We start from the raw sequence: 18564 nt of genomic DNA on the forward strand, positions 1-18564 counted from the left end.
TTTAGAAGGGTAGAGAGTTGAAGATGAGCCAGACACTTCCTTGCACTACATACAGTAAAATGACCCTTCCTGTACTATGATGACCTCTGCTAATCATAGAAGTCAAGTAAGCATGAAGAACAATTTCATTTGAGAATGGGGAGCAAGAAAGACTGTTCCATATTGAAACTCTGCTTCCCATACAAGAATTCTGCTTTAATCACCCACCACCAATACTACTTTCCTCACTTGTCAAGTTCCCCGTAGCTTGGTCTCAGTACTTTTCAATTAGGCCAAAGAATTGAATCAGTACGTCTTTAAGACTTAACTATCACTCAGACTAACTGAAGTATTGGATTAAAGCATGCTGATCTCATAGATGCTTGTGATGCAAGATGCTGCTGCAGATAGATTACTAAATATTTAAGACCTCTAAAGATAAACTAGCAGGATTATAAATCACTGAAAAATAAATAGCAAGCAGAATCTCTGCAAATGTCTTCTGGATACTGGCATATATACTTCATTTTCTAATGAGAAATGAGAAAAGTTTTTATTATTAATTGCATACAAATTACCATGATTATTGTATCACAGGAGAAGTATTTATCCATTCATCTCTCAGAGGAACAATGCTGAATAAAGGAATTTATGCATGACACACAACAACAATGCTGAACAAAGGAATTTCTGGATGCCATATAAGATGTTTGGCACTTAGAGAATGGAAGAAAATCAAAAGGAATATCATAAATTTTAATTGTAGGAAATCAAAATAATCTATTTGCTTGCCAAGTTCTCAGTATTGTTTTAGCAGGAACATTACTTTGGAAGTGTAAGCTCTCCTTACTATACATATCTGTATGTGCACCCACCCCACCCCACCCAACTCCCACAGATTTGCTGCAAAATTAACCACATTTGAAAATGGCTAATCAGTGACAGAGAACTCTGCAATCACCCTCAGGATGTGCTTTGAGTACTCAAAAGGGAAAAACAAACATGGTTTTATTACTTTTGGATAATAATGATTTTTTACTACTTTTGGAAAATAATGATTTGTATTTATCTAGACAGCTTTCCATACTGCCTTATTGTTTAATCTAGGGCTTTTTTTTTTTTTTTTTAAAGTGCTTAGCAAGCTGAAGGGCCTACTCACTTCAACTGGAGCTACAAGGGCTCAGCACTTCTTAGAATCAGGCCCTGAAAATGGTCACGTGAAGATGTGGAGACACTGTCAAAAACCGCCAGGGTATGTCTACACAGCAACTAGACACCAGCAGCTGGCTGGTGCTAGCTGACTCGGGCTCACGGCACTGTTCGTAGACATCTGGATTCAGGCTGGAGTCATAGCTCTGGAACCTTTCCACCTCGGATGGGCCTAGAGCCCAGGCTCCAGCCCGAGTCCAGACGTCTACACAGCCCCGAACCCCATGAACTCAAGTTAGCTGGCAAGGGCCAGTTATGGGTGTCTAGCTGCTGTGCAGACATACCCCTAGTGCTAAATGCTCTGCTCTGATATGCAATTGTTTCAAAGTCAATAATACCACCACGATGCAAGGCACCTCCTTTTTATATCAGCATTCATCTTCTGACAACAGAATCAGAGCATCATTTAATTAGATAATGTAACTCCTGGTTTAAGTCTCAGCAAAAATTTGTTAAACCTAAATATCTTCAGGGTAGTGTGTGTGAAATGCTACAAATTAATCTTGAATGCTTTTTTGCACTTCTCTTTGCTAACAGAAAACACACTGCTCTTGGGTTTTTAAGACCTCACCATTATCATCAACTAAATAGGAGACTTACAACATTCTTACTGACATAAAGTCAGTCAGAAGGGAGACGAGGAAGTGAGAATGTTGTTATTAAGGGTATTTCTACTATCTTTCCAGGGAAACATTGTATAAGCATGGAGCAATCATGGTAAATAAAAACAAACAAGGAAAAAATAGCAGACTAGGGAGAAAATCTTTGCTATTACAATAATGTATCTCGCAGAATCAAGTCTCCTAGGAATATCGAGGAATTTAAACAGGCCAGATCTCTCTATTTACACGTTTATTCTTAAATTTTGGCTCTTAAACCAAGGGCCAGAATAAGCATCTGAACGCTATAGACTCTCACTGTGCTTTCTCTATTTAGCTTCTGGGTCCTGACCTCCACCTATCTTCTGTCCTCTCTTCACCAGTTCAGTCTCTCCCCCTTTCCCATCTTGAACGGACAGTTACCTGGCTTTCCTCCTCTCTCTGCTGCCACCCTCACTCCCTGATGGCAGTGATATTAGCTTCACATTTTTCCACTGCTGCCGCCTCCAAGCTCCCCCTATTTCTCATCAAACACACATTCCTTCTCCTCCTCCAAAATATATGCATCAGGCTCTTCTCTTACCCCTGTATTACTGCGGTACTTCTCTAGCCCAACTCCTTCTGCTAGGGCTTTGATTCCTGGCACCCTCACTTCCTTTCTCCTCTTAATGTCCTACCCTCAACCCTGGGGGACTTCATCCTCCATACTGATGACTGTGCTGTTGCTTCCTTCTCACTCCTTCTAGCTGAACCTGCCACCAGGGATCAACTCCCTCATTCAACTCACACCTTTGAGCTTGTCTTCACCAACAATACACAAACAAACAAACAAACACACACCACCCTAGTAGCTCATTCACCATCTTTGTTTCCGCTACCCTCCACATTTTGTTATCAATTGTAATGTTATGCCTAAACTTAGACTATGTTCTTTGTAGATAGAACATCTTTTAGGAACCATAGAAATATATGAGACAAATTAGAAATGACTATGGATAGAAGAAAAGGAGGACTTGTGGCACCTTAGAGACTAACAAATTTATTTGAGCATAAGCTTTTGTGAGCTAAAGCTTGCTTCATCGGAAGCTTATGCTCAAATAAATTTGTTAGTCTCTAAGGTGCCACAAGTACTCCTTTTCTTTTTGTGGATACAGACTAACACGGCTGCTACTCTGAAACCTATGCATAGAAGCAGTTCAAATGATTATCTGAAGCAGACTAATTAAACAGTTGAATATTGTAGATAGCACACACCAGTTTCCTCATATACTTTACTTCTATCCAACAAGTTTGATTATTTTACTTAATAAAATAGGAGTTTTCATCACAGCCTTAAACATTTGCAAGGCCAGACCAGAAAACTGACATGCATATTTACTGTGAAGCTTTATATTTGTGTCATCAATTAAAAACAAAAGCTTGGAATAAAACTAAAATAAAAGCCAATCAAACCAGCTAGCTGCCATAACAGATGGATACTATCTATTTTTTCATATCAAGTGGAAAAGCCAAAACTTCAGCATTTTAGTGTCATGTCTGTGACTATGAAGAAGCCGACTTAGAAAGGAAGGACAAGAAATGTCAGAATTACATTAAGAATAGATGTCTGTGGCTGAAAGATTCACATGTGAATTCTGATTGATTCTTTCACACTATGATGGTTAATCCACACAGAAGCTGTCAGCTGATATGTGGTCTGCAAATACTGTTTCATTGTGGCATTGCATGAAAAATAAATAAAGTCAGAGCCCTAACGTTACTTTAGTCTCAAACAAGCGTTACAATATCTACACCGTCGGTACAGAAAGTTGCATAGACAGCCTCACAGAGATATAAATGAACAATGGCAATACCTTTTCCCCATACTGTTTACAGTGCTGGCTATATTCCTACTGGCAGTAGATTTTCTTCTTGACAGCTTCTTGGTGTTGCTGCTGTCATCAGTGCTGTCGTCCTCTTTCTTTGGTGTGCTACTTCCTTTGCTGTTCAGGTCCTTTAGCACATTATAATTAATTTTACTTGAGATTTTCTTCTGTTCCAACATTTTTTCAATTGCCTCTCCTGCTGTGCTGGCTTGAATTGGCTCCCGCTTTTTTGCGGACTTCTTTGGCTTAATTAAAATATAAAATTAGTGATTTAGATACAATCAAAACAGTTTTAGCAGAACAGAAAGGTGATCTGCAGTGCTGCTGACACTGGTGTTAGATGACCCAGTAGGCAGCACGGTTCACCTGGGGTCAGTACCAAGCCCATGTCCCAGTATGGTGTTCAGGGTATTGTACTGCTGCAGGTGCCAGGACTGGTACCAGCTGTAAAATGGAGATTCTGGCCATTTGAGGACATTGTAGAGTCCATGTCACTTTTTCCAGAGATACGGTGTTCGCTTTTGTATCTTTTGCCAAATGCCACCACATGTCATTACAATTGCTCTACTAAATTAACCCATTAGTTTCTGCGTTGTTGCCAAAGAGAAACATAGCCTCTTTCTCAAATGTCATCTACAGGGGGGCAGGGTTGTTCCAATGACAGGAGAGGGGCTCCCACAAAATTTTATAAAATTAGCCAAAAAGTAAATATACATTTCTCCCAAAATATTTGTTTAAAACTAGATCCATATTGGGTTACAACTCTCCCTATAGTTAATTTCTGCAAAGTGAGGATCAAAATTACAGCAATACTATTTTGGGGAGCACCATAGGACTCTTGCTCCATGATTCAGTGAAGAAAGCCAACTGGATTACAGAGTTGGCAATCAGTGGGTAAATGGATTGGCATTAATGCTGGCCTCTGAGCAATTACAGGTTCCAGTTAGATGCTAAGCACTACAGTGATGTTCAGTTGGAGGCACTCTTGTGTGGGTCAAAAAGTTGCAAGTCAAAGTCTTTGACTGACACGGCAACCCAGAACTAGAGGTTGAGATGTTACACTCGAAGATCTTTCTGTCTCTATCTGGCAACTGTTCAGGTGAAGAGAGGTCCCATGTCCCCATTCTAAAAGAGTAGGAAATAACTTTGATGTCTTGCCCAACATTTTCCTTCTCAAAAAAGTTTAACATCTAAATCAGCAGGTGTATTATTTTTGAATGCATCATAGCTGTTCTATTTACTTCCATGGGTCAAATGCTACCTTGAAAATCCCAGGCACTTTGTTAATCAAGTTCTGGCCTGAAGTTGTCAGCAACAGAAGGGAGTCAGAGAAAAACTCAACCTTGTCAGAACAAAAAGGTGGGTGATTGGGCTGTTTCTGTGCCAGAGGATTATGCAGTTTTGAAAATGACTAGTGCAATGCCATTTGTATGAACGTAGTCTGAATGAGAAACTCTCAAGCATCAAACAGTCTTTCATTGTCCGGTTTACATTTTATTGTTTAAGTATCTTGGGGGTGGGGACAATGGGAAACGGTGTCTTTTTCATTGGTGTGTTAAAAAAAGACTAATGGAAAGCACACACCAAAAACTAATGTAGATTTTAGCTGCATGGGGAAAATTATGCACAGACTGCCTTGTCACTTGGTCAATTACACAAAATACTAATGCTGTAAATTGTGACTATGTGGCCAATTAGACTGCTTTAAACTGCTAAACTCAGAGAGGACAAGCCACTTGTTAACATAAATGTCACATGCCTTATGAAAGGTAGAACAATGACATTCCTTCAAGTTGCTGTAATGGAGATTTGTTCACCTCTTCTTCCAGAAACCATTACTGCAACAATATACAAAAGTGCTGCAGTTGTAGCAAACTCGGAACAAATACAACATGAATGCCTTTTCAAAAAATCAGGAACATTTTAAGAATAGTTTTTAAACAAAGTAATCATCGAGGATAGCAATCATAAATGCAACTGACCCTTCCATGCAAAAAAAATGGCCACAACTGCAATGCACACAAGTTCCCTACCTAAGAGAGTTCAGGGGGACTGTAAAGTAGAGTATTGGGCTAGAGAAGCAACCAATGCTCAGGCAGGAAAACGTTACAGTCACCATCTGAAAAGCGGTGCTGCAGCACAGTTTCATTAACGTTTAGGGGTATGGGAAAAAGCTGAACTGAATTATTGCTTGGATTGCCCTCAGCATCTTCTAAACCACTGTAAGAGGAGTTTCACCAAGAAATGTAACGAGTTTCCAGTAAATTTGAAAATGGACACTGTTAAGCACAAGCGGAATATTTAAGTTGTATACCTTGTGTTCCTTATAAATCCCAAGCTCCTTCTCTTTTGCTATTCTTGCTTCTTTCTCTGAAAGATGACAAAAAGACAGCCAGCAGGAAGGACAGGTACCAGACTGCTTTTTGAGACATGTGACCAGAGAGAGCATTTCAGTTACTATGCTTCTTACCCTTTTGTTCCTTTAAATAATCCGCATTTTCTTTCATCCACAGTTCTGCTTTTATTTGAGCTTCCGTTTCATCAAGTATATACTAAAAACAAAATAAAGTTCATTTCTTTTCAGTGACTAATCTGAAAATTGTAGGCAAAATATAGTAAAAAAATACAGTAAGAGCAATTCACATTCACCTTATTTTTAGAACTAGATTAATGAAGGAAAGTTTGTTCAAGGGGCAATAATGGGATAGTAAAGAAAGAAGCGACAAACACTAGCTAGCACAATAAGTTAGTATTTTAGTCCTTCCACTTCGGAGATCTGAGTTCATCCAAATTATATTTTCAGTTCTACTCATTCAGTTTAGCTCAAGTCATTGGAGTTGTGTAGGGCAGGGGAACAGACCAGAATGTGGTCCAGAAACTGCAATATTAAAGTGGCATGATGAATCTCATCCTAGCTTTCGGTTATGCAGATTACAATGCCAATCCAATATTAGGTTCAGCACAACTAGTCTTTGTGTAACACTGGTTCCTGATTGCAGGTTGGGAATGAGGAACATTAGCAGAGCTCTGAGGAGAAACTGCAAACCATTACCAATCATCTGTTTAAGAACATTTTTTTAAAAAGTATTTTGTGGATTCATTAAAACAGTAGAGCCAAGCATTGTAAGTTATTAGCACTTAAAACTAATATCAAACAGCTTGATTCTCTAGCATTTTATGTCTTTTACCATTTCAGATTTTCTTCAAAATAAAATATACACTCAAGTAGTTTATGAGAAAAATAATTCAATTCTAATGAAACTGATGCAAGGAGTCGTCTTTCACATTGGGACAAACTTGGAAAAAAAACATTTGTTCTAATACCAGTTTACCTAGCCAATATTTTCTCTGTTTCATTTGTGTGTATTAAATTTGGGTCATAATAATGAACACACACTCACTCATAGCTGAACTATTCACCCTGCTTGCATCAGAGTTATGGCTTCACTGCATAGTCTAGCAGGAAGAGAAGATGGGTTTGTTCCTTCCCAGCTTCTGTTTAAATTATGGATCTATTCTGATGAGTAACTGAAATGGGCATTGAGGGGTTTTGTATTTACGGTTTCTGTTACTTCCATAGTACATTCACTCCTCTCCATATTCATCCTAACTGCCTGCTTGGGCGACTCAGCCTGGGTGCTGAAAGTCAAGCGGGTCTCTTTCCTGCTCATCCATCGCCAAAAATAAAGATTCTGCAGATCAGATTATATTCTCAGCTACATGTATGCAACCCCATTGTTTTCAATTATTTCGGGACACGAAGAGGAATTTATAGCACTGGGTTTTTGGTTTTTTTTTTTAACTGCACCTTTTATTTGTAAGCTTAGTATGGTCTAGTGGAGAGGGCACCAGACGGGGAGTCAGGAGACCTGGATTCAGGCACCGACCTGCTGTGTGACCTTGAGCACGTCACTTCACTTCAGTGCTTTTGTTTCCCTTTCAGCCACCATTTGTCTATCTTGTATGTTTAAGCTGTGAGGCCGGAACTCTCTCACTGTTTGTACAGCACCTAACACAAGGGCATCCCTACCCTGGGCCTAAAGCTGGGAGAAAATTTTTGGCCCAAACTTTTGCCGTCTCTCCCCTGTCCCAAAAAAGGCAGATTTGGGTCACCTGAAACATTTCATGAATTCATGTCAATACTGGCAAAGTGTTTTGGTGAAAATGAAAAAAGAAAAAATTCAGAAATATCAAAACAGCTCCCTTTTCACATTATCAAAATGAACCATTTTGGTTTTTCAGGCAAGATTCACAAGGCGAGTTAGGCACCATTCACAAAACTGAGGAGGTGGTCATGCCCAATAGCCCAGAGGTTAGAGCACTCATCTGGGATGGGGGAGATCCATTTTGAATTCCTGCTCTGGAGTAGGGATTTGAACCCAGGCCTCCCTACTCCCAGGTGAGTGCCCTCACTACCATGTTACTAACAATTGTGGGATGGGGCTCACAATCTTTCCTGCTGAAGCTGTTTCACTTTGTATGAAATATTTGACTTGTCTGGGCCAGAGAGCGTGCGAGAGATTCTATAGCTCAGTAACCAGGGCACTCTCCTGGGAGAGGAGAGATCTAGGTACAAGGCCCTGCCCCAATGAATATTTAATTGTTTATACAAAGTGGAACAGCTCCAACAGGAGAGACTGAAAGACCCCCAACCCAGAATACACTATATCTTTGCAGCAGACCTAGGTTTGAATACCCACTCGGGAGCAGAGACTGGAACCCACGTCTCTTGACCCTCATGTAGACACCCTACTCACTGGGCTACTGGCTTTAAAAGGGGGTGGCGGTACCACGACCCCTCCTCTACTTCATTTCCTTTGCTTTTATTTTTAAAATGTTTACAATGCCAAAAATCAAAACAAAATGTTTTGTTTGATCCAAAACAAAATATTTCTGAATGTTTTGACTAGTCACAAATTTTTTAAAAATTAGCTTCGCTTTAACCCAAAACAAAGTTTTTCCCCCCAGTTTTCTGGAACTAACAGCTAACCAAAAAATCAGTTATTCACCCAGCTCTGCTACACTTTACTGTCATACAGGCAAATAAAATAAACCGAGTAAGGGTTATGGAAATCATTGAGAGCCCAGAACACCATTTTACAGTCTCTTTCCAGGATAGCACCACACCTTGAACATATCTTCAGCGAGTAACTAACTACGTGATGCATTTAATACTAAATGAAACTTAAGGTCCTTCCTCTCTAAAATAAAATACATTTCCAATAACAATTACTCCAACATGATGAGAAATGGCAGCAGTAACAACATACTACGATTTTGTAATATCTTACAGGGAATGAGCTAGAGTGTAACATATTGGCCACATGCATTAGTTTTGGTACCAGATTCCCATAATCATGGGCATTAACTCCTGACCATCTATATGTATTATAACCAAGTTCCATCAAAGTGGGAGGTTGGGGCACGGGAAGATAAACCACATAAGAAAATATTTTTCTTCTAAGATCAGACTGTAGATAGATAGCATAAAAATATCTCTTACCCTATCTATTTCAGTGTCGTCAATTCCACTAAGATCTAGTTCACCATCTCCTGTATTTTCACCTAAATAAAAGCAATATAAATTTTAGTTAAGATGCATATTCATTGAATGTCCACTCCAATTCAAGTTCTGCTTTTAATTGTATCAGAAGTATAGTATTGGTTATAATTGGTTTGTTAACAAATAATCACCTTTCAGAGGATTACACCCCGCCACCTTTACAGAAGAGATGTACCACACTTTCCTATTGTTTTCATTGTGTGTGAGCACAAATTGTCACCGCAGTTAATGAATTCTGACTATGCGCTCCAATCCAGCCCTTTCTCTACTAATTGCTTCACAGAGAAGAGCTAAAAATATTACAGTAATTTTCAGTAGACTTTTTTTAAAAAATTTGCAGCAGCAACAGATGTTTGCTATTAAGTTGATGAAATCACTGGAATCAGATGATTTGATTTTTCTCTTGTCATCACAGGAATTTCTCCATCACAGTCAAATGGGCCATGAATCCTTTGCAAGTTATGATTAAGAAAATATTTTCTGTTATCAAAGAGGCAACGTGGTCTAGTGAATAGGGCACCAGGCTGGGAGCCACACTAGGGTTTTATTCCTGGCACTAACTCACCCACCATATAACCTTGTGTGTGACATGTAAACTTAGGTGCATTAGTTTTCCCATCTGTTAAATGGGGATTATAGAGTTTACCCACCTTTGGAAAGCACTTTGAGATCTATGAATAGAAAGAACTAATTAAGTGCCAATATTATCAGGTCTCCACTATAGAGTATGCACTACAAATTCATTTGTACTTTTGCTTAGGCTCTTATTTTTATTGACATCTTTTGAAAACATAACCATACTTTTATTATATCCATTAACCAGAACAACTAGACAAAATAGATTCCTAAACTAGGAATGACAGAATTTGCAGGGGCAGATCATTATAAAACACTCTGCAGAGAAAAAGTGGAATGTTATGTGCTCAAGGATTATGCTGGAGAAGGAAGATCATCCCCCCAAGTTTAATCAACTATGGGCAACTGCTGATTTGACTAGTTTCCAATGTACTGTGTGGAAAATCAGACAGACAGTTTTATCATTCTGAGAGACAACTTGCAGCAGCAAAATATAAAACAAAATGTTGAGGGCCAGCGTGGTGTCTTTGTGGTTACTTCTCTCTAATAATTTTCAAGACACTTGAGTTTGACTCCCTAGACTGATCTCGAACTCCCAGACCTCCGGGTATTGAGAAGTGTAGAGAATGAACATCAGTACTAGAAGGAAGGGAATTCTCGGATGGCTGATGGGTTTTGATGAAAGTTCCAGGCAGTTCTCTTTGACGAGATGGTAGGTTATCACAATACAGGGCCTTGAGAGTTGTGGGGAACGAAACAGTTAAAACAAACAAGGGTAGGAATCATCAGTGTTCCAGAAAAAGACAAAGAATCCCCTGAATAGAAAAAAAAAAAAAAAAAAAAACTAAACTGGCCGCTTGTACTACATGAAATCAGTGACAGGAGCCCAAAGCAAATGGACAATTGTAAATTGATGAAGGGTGGGGTTTTCAAATTGGTATATGGGAGCCGCATGCCCAACTCCCATAGACTTTCAAAATGAGTTGGGCCCTTAACACTTTTATGCTTATTTGAAAATACTATCCTAAATAACCAAAATCAGGTGTTTCCTCCTTCATTTAAACCCTATATGAAGAGAGTTTTTCCCTCAATTAGTAATAGTGATTTGGAAATTGTTGCCATCCCAAGCACTCTCATAACTTTGTGCTCTAACTTTCTTCTGAGACAGCCTCATAAATGAAAACTTTATGCTGCAGATGTTATGTAAATACAACAGCTGAAAATGCCTCAAAAAAGGTTTCTTGCCACTATAATGTTGTGGCTTTGAACTTTATGATAAATTCAGCAAATGCTGCAAAGGTCTTAGGTCTCAACATGTGAAAGTTTGACACCACAGCTTTAAAAACATTTAAAAACAATATTTTAAATTATTCCATACTAACATGTATAAACCTGCTTTTCGCCAGTTCACTGCATCATAGTACAAGAGTGAAATTTCAGCTGCAGAATCACAGAAAGATAGGGTTGGAAGGGACGTTAAAAGATTATCTAGTCCAGCCCCCTGCACTGAGGCAGGATCACCTAAACCTACACAATCCTTGACAGGTGTTTGTCTAAGCTGTTCTCAAAAATCTCCAATGATGGGGATTCCAGTCTCCTTGGGAAGCCCATTCCAGAGCTTAACTACCCACAGAGTTAGGAAGTTTTTCTTAACCTCTATCCTAAATCTCCCTTGCTACAGATTAAGCCCATCACTTGTTGTCCTACCTTCAGTGGAAAAAATTGATCAAAGTCATCTTTATAATGGTCCTTAACATATCTGAAGACTTCGTAAGTTCCCCCCTCAGTCTTCTTTTCTCAGGACTAAACATGCCCAGTTTTTTTAACCTTTCCTCATAGGTCAGGTTTTCTAAACCTTGTATCATTGTTGTTCTCTCCTCTGGACTCTCTCCCCAATGTGTTCACATCTTTCTTAAAGATGTCCTAGAACTAAACAGAGTACTCCAGCTGAGGCCTCACCAGTGCCAAGCAGAGGGGAACAATTACCTCCCATGTCTTACATACCACACTCCTGGTAATACACCCCAGAATGATATTTGCCTTTTTTGCAAATGCATCAAATTGTTGATTTATATTCAAATTGTGATCCACTATAACCCCTAGATTCTCTTCAGCAGTACTATCACCTAGCCAGTTATTCCTCATTTTGTAGTTGTGCATTTGATTTTTCCTTCCTAAGTGAAGTACTTTGCATTTGTCTTTACTGAATTTCATCTTGCTGAATTCAGACCAATTCTCTTATTTGTCAAGGTCATTTTGAATTCTAATCGTGTCCTCCAAAGTGTCTGCAACTCCTCCCAGCTTGGTACTATCTGCAGATTTTACAAGCACACTGTCCACTCCATTATCTAAATCATGAAGGAAAACACTGAACAGTGCCGCATCCAAGACTGACCCACTATGTACTGATGCCAGTTGATATGCTCCCCAGTTTGACAGCAAATCACTGATAACTACTCTAAGTATAGTCTTTCAACTAGTTGTGCACCCACTTTCCAGTAATTTCATCTAGACCACATTTCCCTAATCTGCTTATGAGAATGTCATGTGGGACTGTGTCAAAAGCCTTCCTCAAGATGTATCATGTCTATAGCTTCCCCCTGAACCACTAAGCCAGCTACCCTGTAAAAGAAGAAAATTAGGTTGCTTTGGTATAATTTGCTCTTGACAAATCCATGCAAGCTATTCCTTATAACCCTATTCTCCATCAGGTACTTATAAAATATGTAAGTTTGTTCCAATATCTTTCCAGGCAGCAAAATTAGGCTGACGGGTCTATAATTCCCTGGGCCCTCGTTGTTCCCATTTTTAAAGATAGGTACTATGGTTGTTCTTCTCCAGTCCTCTAGGACCACACCATCCTCCATGAATTCTTGAAGATAATTACTAACAGTTCTGACATTCCTTCAGCTTGTTTCTTAAGTACTACAGGATTAATTTCCTAACCGAATACATCTAACTTATCTAAATATTTTAACCTATTATTTCTCTATTTTGGCTTGCATTCCTTCCCCCTTGTTGTTAATATTAATTGTGCTAAGAATGTGGTCATAATTCATCTTTTTAGAGAATACTGAAGCAAAATAAGCATTAAATGCCTTAGCTTTCTTGACATCATCTATTGTTAGCTCTTCTTCCCCCCCCAAGTAAAGGACCTAGACTTTTCTTTGACTTTCTCTTGCTCCTTATGTATTTATAGCTATCCTGCCTACAAATGTCACTAAAATCCTTATTCACAATAATGTAGGCCCAATTCTGCTCTCAGAGCAATTCCTTTGCAAGTCAGTAGGAGTCTGATCCATCAAGAGCAAAATCTACTATAATGTCTGAGCCACATCACTTCTTTAACCATACCGGGCACTCCCTCAAAATTTATCAACTTTTTATCCCTACTCCCCAATATGATATCAAAGGGTAGGGAGGACAGCAATACAGAACCATCCAACAATAACCAGAAAATAAAATTGTTCTGTTGCAACCTCTTCACAATATTCATGATGCACATCCAAATTTCTGAGCAACGCAGTTATACAGACCAAATCCCTGGTTTAGACCACTCTATGTCAACAGGGGGGCTTCTCCCGTCGATATAGCCTCTTGGGGAAGTGGAGTACCTATGCCGGTGGGAGACGCTCTCCTGTCAGCATAGATAGCATTTTCACTAAGCGTTACAGCGGCGCAGCTGCATTGGTGCCGCTGCAGCACTGTATGTGTAGACGAGCCCTTAGAAAGGTGGTAAGTCACCACACAGTTGGTGTCCATTTCCTTACAGAGTCCTAATTTGCCAGACTGAAAATGATACAATTTCAGGCACCAGGTACAAATTCATGTTGTCATTTTCAATATAAACTCGTTACAGAAGTAGATGCCAGTTGTTTCATTAGTTCAATTAGTGACAGCGACAGAAAACTCATTTGACAACTGGTAAATTGCAGAGAAGACTCTGGAAGCAAGTTATCTACAAGAAGCATTGCTTTATGCTGTGTAACAGCAGTACAGGGAATAAATGGAGGATACCCTCTCTTGCCTACCAATAGTCCCTCTCCTGCCAATTTGGTAGGCATTCATTAAATGCAAAGAATTATTCAGAATAGGAGGCACATTCAAATTCCTAACTTTACATTCTCCTTTAATAAAGTCTTTTGTTACAAAATACCATTATTAACCTTAACTTCAAAACAGAGAATAGCTATTCTGATACAAAAATTCCATCGCAATCCCCTAAAAACCAGTAGATCCTAACAGCTGTAAACAGGGGGAGGGATAGCTCAGTGGTTTTGAGCATTGCCCTGCTAAACCCAGGGTTGTGAGTTCAATCCTTGAGGGGGGCCATTTAGGGATCTGGGGCAAAAATTGGGGATTGGTCCTGCTTTGAGCAGGGGGTTGGACTAGATGACCTCCTGAGGTCCCTTCCAACCCTGATATTCTATGATTCATCTGTTGTGTGTTACGCTGCTTGCTCTAGGGCACAGAAACTTGTTTGTCCCTTCCCTCTTTTTTTAAAATGTCAGGAAAGATTTTTCTCCAATGCTGAACTACTCAAAACGAAACTCTACATGATAATTTTCTCCTTTAATAAAGCTTTTTTTATTTGGTAACGACAGATGTGAGCAACATCTGGTCCCAGATCTTCAGAAGTGAGTTAAAAGCAATGATGTGATTTGATCTGGTTCTTACAAGTTTGAGATTTCTTCTTTTAAGGGAAAACACTGCAGGGTACAGATAAAAACAGAGTTCTAAGTTTAAAAAAATCAGTTTGTTATTTTTTAAGCTACAGAAAGTCTGTATTTACAGTAAACAGGAAAACAGCACAAGCAGAACTCTTCCTCTCCCTGCCTAATGTCTAGTGCAACCAGAAGGGAGATCACTACTTCCACAGCTTTCAATCACGGCTCTGAATCAATTACTGTTCTGAAACTTGAAACTGCCAGTTACCCAACCAGTTCCCAGAACATAAAGTTTTGTCAACAGCCTTTATGGTCCCTCCAACCTACTTTGACAGACATGAGGGTTATAAATATAGATATACTGGATTATGTTTGTAAATCTTTAGGATTATTTACTGTTACCCACAAATAATAAATGCACAACAAACCACTTACTAAAAAAGTCATACAGCACCTTCGTAGGTGATTTTTTATTAGCCAAGATACAGTTATTGGATATACAAAAAACTACAGTAAAAAGACAAAGGTTAAGAGCATTTTTTCTCTTTCTAGTATAGGAGGAAAACAATTTATTGCACAGTCCAGATAAGAGGATTTCTTTACTGACAACAATGAAGACTGAGTGGTTCTCAGGAAATCCTCTGAGGCTTCTAGAGTGGAAGGCAACTCGATTCTCTTGTACTATACTGTAAAATACATCCTCAGTCACGTGGCTTCATTGTAGTCATAGAATTAAAGCACTTTAGCACAAAAAACTTAATTCATGCAACAATGCATTAGTGATCAGGCTCTCAATGCATTAGAAATACTTTGTGTATAATAGGACAAAAACAACATGCTTACTCACAACAGGCATTTTCATGAAAACTAGATAAATACCAAACAAAGTAATTGGAGAACAAACACCAACATAAACTAAAATATCGGATAGAGGGATCAAACATCACAGTAGCAAGTGAAGCACCCTGCAAGAGAACTGAAGAACCCATCAGCATCGGAAGGCTTGTGGCCAAACGGGGTAGAGATGCTAAGGCAACTTCTAGAGCTTTAAAGAGCCACTGGGGAGAGAATAGCTCAGAGCAGGGATGACAACTGATGAATCTGGAAGGAAAGGGGGAAAGAAAAAGGGAACCGATGAATTGCTGTGAAAAAGACTGGATTAATTGATGTGGGATGAGAAGCAATTTGGAGGGGAAGGGAATTTATGATGGGGGCTAGGGGAAGAGACGGATGATGGAGGGTGGGTGAATAGAACAGTGATTAAGATTGTGGGTTGAGCAGTGCATGGATGACAGAGTGGGTGTAGCTACCTGGTTTGGAACAGAAAGCTATGAAGTACAAGAGTCAGTATGGTGTAAAGAGTGCATATGAGAAAATCCTAGGGTAGGGACATGTGAGAATAAGCCCAAATCAAAACAAGGTATGTGCACGCAGTCTGACTGGACGAGAAGGAGCATGTTGCTGTTTATGGTAAAGTTGGGCTAGCTGATTTTTGAATGGGCTGGCAACTTTTCTTGATAATTTTGCAAGGCAGATTTGCACTGTCAATGATTTCACTGCTGATCATTTTAAACGAATGTGCTTCTCCCACAGTCCCAATCCACTTCCCACATATCTCTGGTAGCCAGAAAGGCCCAGCTGTCCCCTAGCCAGTTGCCAAAACCTCCGTCTTCTCCCAGTCAATTTAAACAAAGCTATTTATTGTCAACACAAAAGTCTGTCACAAATTGGAATGCAGAAATGCAGGAATAGAGCAAAACAAACGTCACAAGAAATAAATTACTGATTTTGTTTACAGATTTTAAATGAAACTGTTTATTTTTGACTATGCCTCAAACTACATAAAAAATTTCAGTCTACTGCAGCTGAGTGCCAAATTTAGGCCCAACTGGCCACAAACTACATGAGGCCATGCAAACAATTTAAACATAAATTACACATGTAACTTACTGATGCCTAATCAAAGCTAAGGAGTCCTGTTCACTGAGACTTCAGCCTCATAGCTGTCCAAGGGAAAGAAAACATACACACCACAAACGGCATGCCACCTCCTCACAGGACCATTCCTGCTAACTATAGATGGCAGAATATAGCACAAATACAGGGTCACCATCTTGCAGAATGTTCTCACTAGTGCAAGGAGAGCAAACTTTAACAACTCTTACTATGAAATATCTCAGACCAAACACCTTACATTTGGACTGAAAAGAGAAGTCTCTGGAAAATGCCTTAAATGGGGCATTTTAAATTTAAAAAAAGGTCTAGTCTAACAAACTGGAGCACCCTCCACCTTCTAGAAGAGGAGAACAAGACAGGGTAAGCCTGCCAGACCTCTCTCTACAAAGGAGCGAGATCACACGAGTTTTGCTCTCTTTCCATCTCAATATCCTGGTAGGTGTCACACACTGAGGGTGTAGCTGGTGTGACCTTGTGGTTGGAACAGGAGGCTGGCCTACTAGTCAGAGCAGAATCAGAGAGCAAAACCAGAGGCATGGTTAAGAGACACGCCAATGGTCAGAGCCAAGAGTCAGGAACCAGAACAGAACCAACGGGCAGAACCGGAGTCCTTGGGCAGGAGACAAGCCAGTGGTCAGAGCATGAGTTCTGAAGAATGGCATACAAGAACGTTGGAAAATGAGCCTTATCGGTTGGTTTGCATCCACTTTTTTAGATTCACCTTACTGTCATGTTACAGTACATTTGGTGTGGTTTAGTTTCTCTTAATAAACTGAGCTGTTCAGAATTCCGAATTAACCGCGTGCTTGCAGAATTACAAATACATTTTTAAAATCAAGTATCTGAAAATCAATTCCTCACACAAAACATTCAAGTTCCGGGTAGCGTGCTGCTTCTGCAACAGTTGATTGACATCTCTGACTACTGCATTAGCCACTTTCACACGGTGGTCACATAAAAATTCTCCCATTGAGAGATTATGATTTTAAAAGTACATATTTAACAGTATTTCTGTGAAGTAATGGGTAAGTGGAAATGCTTTACCTGCATTTAGTCTTCTCTATTGAAGTTTTTAGTAAAGTAAACATTTACCCTGTCCTAAGGGTGCTTGCATCTGTAGATCATAACAATTGTGTTTTGTGAATAAGTTACAAGCGGTTGAAAAAAAGCATTATTTGGACTGCCTCTGCCCATGCAAAAAAAAAACAAAAAACAAAAAAAACCTATTTATGTTGTTTTGATTCACAGTTCTTAGGGAATCTAGTCAAAATGCAATTTTATGTATCAGATTAAAAGCTTGGGGCCCAATTCTGAGATGTTCATTGTGAGCAGATTCCTGAGCCTGCAAGATTGGAGGCCTTAGAAAAAAGTTGACTCTTCAGTGAGAATCCCTCACCTTCCATTTTTCCCCTCAAGAAAAATAGTTCTTTTAGATTCTTACTGTCTTATTGCTTTGAAATCAGCCTCTAATAAAAAGTGCCATTCTGACTCTGCAGTTCTCTAGAAAGGGGAAGCCATGCATACTGAAATACATGGTTTACACACACACAATCCCAACAGAACGAATCCTTCTTTATGTCCCCAAAATAAAGAGTTTCAAGTTAAAATCTCTCAACTAAAGAACAGCTTAACCTTGTCATGAAAAACAGCAGATTTTTTTTTGCTCTAGTTGTATTCCTGCCCTCACCCCACCCCCTTAATTTTTTGGAAAAAAGGCCTGCTTAAGTAAACTACTTGAAATTACCCTTCTTTCTTTTCCAAGACCAAAGCTCCGCTGTCACGGCCTTGTCTACAGTGTTAAGATGGCTGCTCTCAACATGACAAAAGCTATTTTTTGCTGCTGAAGCCCATGCTCATCAATGGCTAGCCTGACAAATGATCATCCACAAAGATACTAATTAGCTATCACAAATGACATTCTTCAGCGCCAACGCACAGAGACAGCACTAGCTCTGTAAGGAAGACAGGAGTCTTCTCCAGCTTGTGATTTTTAGATCTATGATAACAAATACAACAGCGGTGCACAACTTCAGTTGTTCAAGATACGAAAGAATCCGGAGAGCCACAAGCATCCAGGCAGTTAGTCATTCTCCACACATTAAGCCCCTGCTCCTTTCTCTCCCTCCCGCAACCATAAGGATGAAAATCTT

At 39.4% G+C, this 18564-nt stretch overlaps 1 protein-coding gene across 4 annotated transcripts in view; it reads right to left on the bottom strand.

The window, feature by feature from the left end:
- Positions 1-18564, bottom strand: part of BRF1 (BRF1 general transcription factor IIIB subunit) — a 227545-nt gene that overhangs the window by 51048 nt on the left and 157933 nt on the right. For all 4 annotated transcript variants that reach the window (XM_074956371.1, XM_074956369.1, XM_074956372.1 and 1 more), the window contains 4 exons: positions 9156-9217; positions 6123-6204; positions 5967-6022; positions 3641-3897 (listed from right to left, as the gene is read on the bottom strand). In XM_074956371.1, the coding sequence (XP_074812472.1) occupies positions 3641-3897; positions 5967-6022; positions 6123-6204; positions 9156-9217 (457 nt within the window). The remainder of the gene's footprint in view (positions 1-3640; positions 3898-5966; positions 6023-6122; positions 6205-9155; positions 9218-18564) is intronic.

This window comes from Natator depressus, chromosome 6 (assembly GCF_965152275.1).
Source record: "Natator depressus isolate rNatDep1 chromosome 6, rNatDep2.hap1, whole genome shotgun sequence".
Lineage (NCBI taxonomy): Eukaryota > Metazoa > Chordata > Testudines > Cheloniidae > Natator > Natator depressus.